The 2,500-nt window shown below is 62.5% G+C and overlaps 1 protein-coding gene across 1 annotated transcript in view; it reads left to right on the top strand.

Moving 5' to 3' along the window:
* Positions 1-188: 188 nt before the first annotated feature.
* The window catches only part of LOC132812463 (glutamate receptor ionotropic, NMDA 2D-like), a gene marked incomplete at its 3' end in the record, with an annotated part of 66,334 nt that continues 64,022 nt past the window's right edge, over positions 189-2,500 (top strand). Inside the window, exon 1 of the mRNA XM_060822943.1 lies at positions 189-605. Within this exon, the coding sequence (XP_060678926.1) occupies positions 189-605 (417 nt within the window). The remainder of the gene's footprint in view (positions 606-2,500) is intronic.

Consider the following 2,500-nt stretch of genomic DNA (forward strand, 5'->3'; position numbering starts at 1 on the left):
TCCCTCTGTCCTGGGAACCTGGACCTCGGTGGGGAACAGGCCGCGAGTGGGGACCAGGAGTTATCCCGAATGGGAATGGGGCTCCCGGGGGTTTGGAGGGGGGGGGGTGAGAAAGTGGGAGGGGCTGTGTCCCTTGGGAGGGGATTGGAGCGCGATCCCGAACGGGCGGGCGTGTCCCAGGAGGGGGGATGGGCTTCAGGGTCACGGATGACGGAGGGGGGAGCGGGGGCATCCGGAACGGGCGGGAGGCGTCGCCGGCGTGGGCTAGCAGGGGCCGTTGGGTTGAGGGGCGCGGGCTGAGTGGCCTCCGCCGAGCTTCGGGAGCGGCCAGGCTGACCTCTTTCCGGTCTCTCCTGACCCGCCTCCCCCCTTTCCCCAACCACCCCTCGGGGGAAACCCCTCCGCCCTTCCCCACACCCCCCCCGAAACCGCACAGCGCGATCCCAGAGGGCAAACGCTTCGCCAAGAAGTGCTGCAAGGGTTTCTGCATTGACATCCTGAAGAAGTTGGCGTCCACCATCGGGTTCTCCTACGACCTCTACCTGGTCACCAACGGGAAGCATGGGAAAAAGGTCCAGGGGGTCTGGAACGGCCTGATCGGAGAGGTAGGGGAATCGCCCCCATCCCCAGGGGTCACCTCCCAGGAACGGGGAGGGGGTGGGAGGGTGAGGGAGATAGGGGAGGGAGGGATTGGAACAGGAGGGTGAGGGAGATAGGGGAGGGAGGGATTGGAACAGGAGGGTGAGGGGTGTAGGAGGGTGAGGGAGATAGGGAGGGAGGGATTGGAACAGGAGGGTGAGGGGTGTAGGAGGGTGAGGGAGATAGGGAGGGAGGGATTGGAACAGGAGGGTGAGGGAGATAGGGAGGGAGGGATTGGAACAGGAGGGTGAGGGGTGTAGGAGGGTGAGGGAGATAGGGAGGGAGGGATTGGAACAGGAGGGTGAGGGGTGTAGGAGGGTGAGGGAGATAGGGAGGGAGGGATTGGAACAGGAGGGTGAGGGAGATAGGGAGGGAGGGATTGGAACAGGAGGGTGAGGGGTGTAGGAGGGTGAGGGAGATAGGGAGGGAGGGTGAGGAACAGGAGGGTGAGGGTAGGAGGGTGAGGGAGATAGGGAGGGAGGGATTGGAACAGGAGGGTGAGGGGTGTAGGAGGGTGAGGGAGATAGGGGAGGGAGGGATTGGAACAGGAGGGTGAGGGGTGTAGGAGGGTGAGGGAGATAGGGAGGGAGGGATTGGAACAGGAGGGTGAGGGGTGTAGGAGGGTGAGGGAGATAGGGAGGGAGGGATTGGAACAGGAGGGTGAGGGAGATAGGGAGGGAGGGATTGGAACAGGAGGGTGAGGGGTGTAGGAGGGTGAGGGAGATAGGGAGGGAGGGATTGGAACAGGAGGGTGAGGGGTGTAGGAGGGTGAGGGAGATAGGGAGGGAGGGATTGGAACAGGAGGGTGAGGGAGATAGGGAGGGAGGGATTGGAACAGGAGGGTGAGGGGTGTAGGAGGGTGAGGGAGATAGGGAGGGAGGGATTGGAACAGGAGGGTGAGGGGTGTAGGAGGGTGAGGGAGATAGGGAGGGAGGGTGAGGAACAGGAGGGTGAGGGGTGTAGGAGGGTGAGGGAGATAGGGAGGGAGGGATTGGAACAGGAGGGTGAGGGGTGTAGGAGGGTGAGGGAGATAGGGAGGGAGGGATTGGAACAGGAGGGTGAGGGAGAGGGAGGGAGGGATTGGCTGGCGGTGTGATGAAGGGGACCGAGCTGAGAGCAGGAGGAAGGGCCAGCATGTCACCGCGGGCCGAAGGGCCAGGACTGTGCTCTGTGTTCATCACGTCCTGTCTGATTCCTGGTGACGGGGGGGATCAGATATCACCGGGGGAGGGGGAGCAGGGGGGCAGGATGGGCAGCGGGGGAGGGGCACAGGGGGGCAGGAGGGGGGCTGGACGGGCAGCGGGGGAGGGGGGGGCTGGACGGCAGCGGGGGAGTGGGGCTGGACGGGCAGCGGGGGTGGGCAGCGGGGGTGGGGAGAGGGGGGTGGGGTGGGGGGTGGGGAGCGGGGGAGGGGAGCAGGGGAGGGGAGACAATGAACTCCAAACTAATCCTTACTCTCCACCCACCTCCTCGCTCACTCCCTGTCTCCCTCTCTCTTTCTCTGTGGCTGTCTCTCCATCTCACTTTCTCTCTCCCTCTCTTCCCCTATCTGTCTATCCCTCTCTGTCTCTCTTCTCTCTCTCTGTCTATCCCTGTCTGCCTCTCTCTGTCTCTCTCTGTCTATCTCTGTCTATCCCTCTCTGTCTCTCTCTGTCTCTCTCTGTCTATCTCTGTCTATCCCTCTCTGTCTCTCTCTGTCTATCTCTGTCTATCCCTCTCTGTCTCTCTTCTCTCTCTCTGTCTATCCCTGTCTGCCTCTCTCTGTCTCTCTCTGTCTATCTCTGTCTATCCCTCTCTGTCTCTCTCTGTCTCTCTCTGTCTATCCCTCTCTGTCTCTCTCTGTCTATCTCTGTCTATCCCT

This window comes from Hemiscyllium ocellatum, unplaced genomic scaffold, assembly GCF_020745735.1.
Source record: "Hemiscyllium ocellatum isolate sHemOce1 unplaced genomic scaffold, sHemOce1.pat.X.cur. scaffold_2724_pat_ctg1, whole genome shotgun sequence".
Classification (NCBI taxonomy): Eukaryota; Metazoa; Chordata; class Chondrichthyes; order Orectolobiformes; family Hemiscylliidae; genus Hemiscyllium; species Hemiscyllium ocellatum.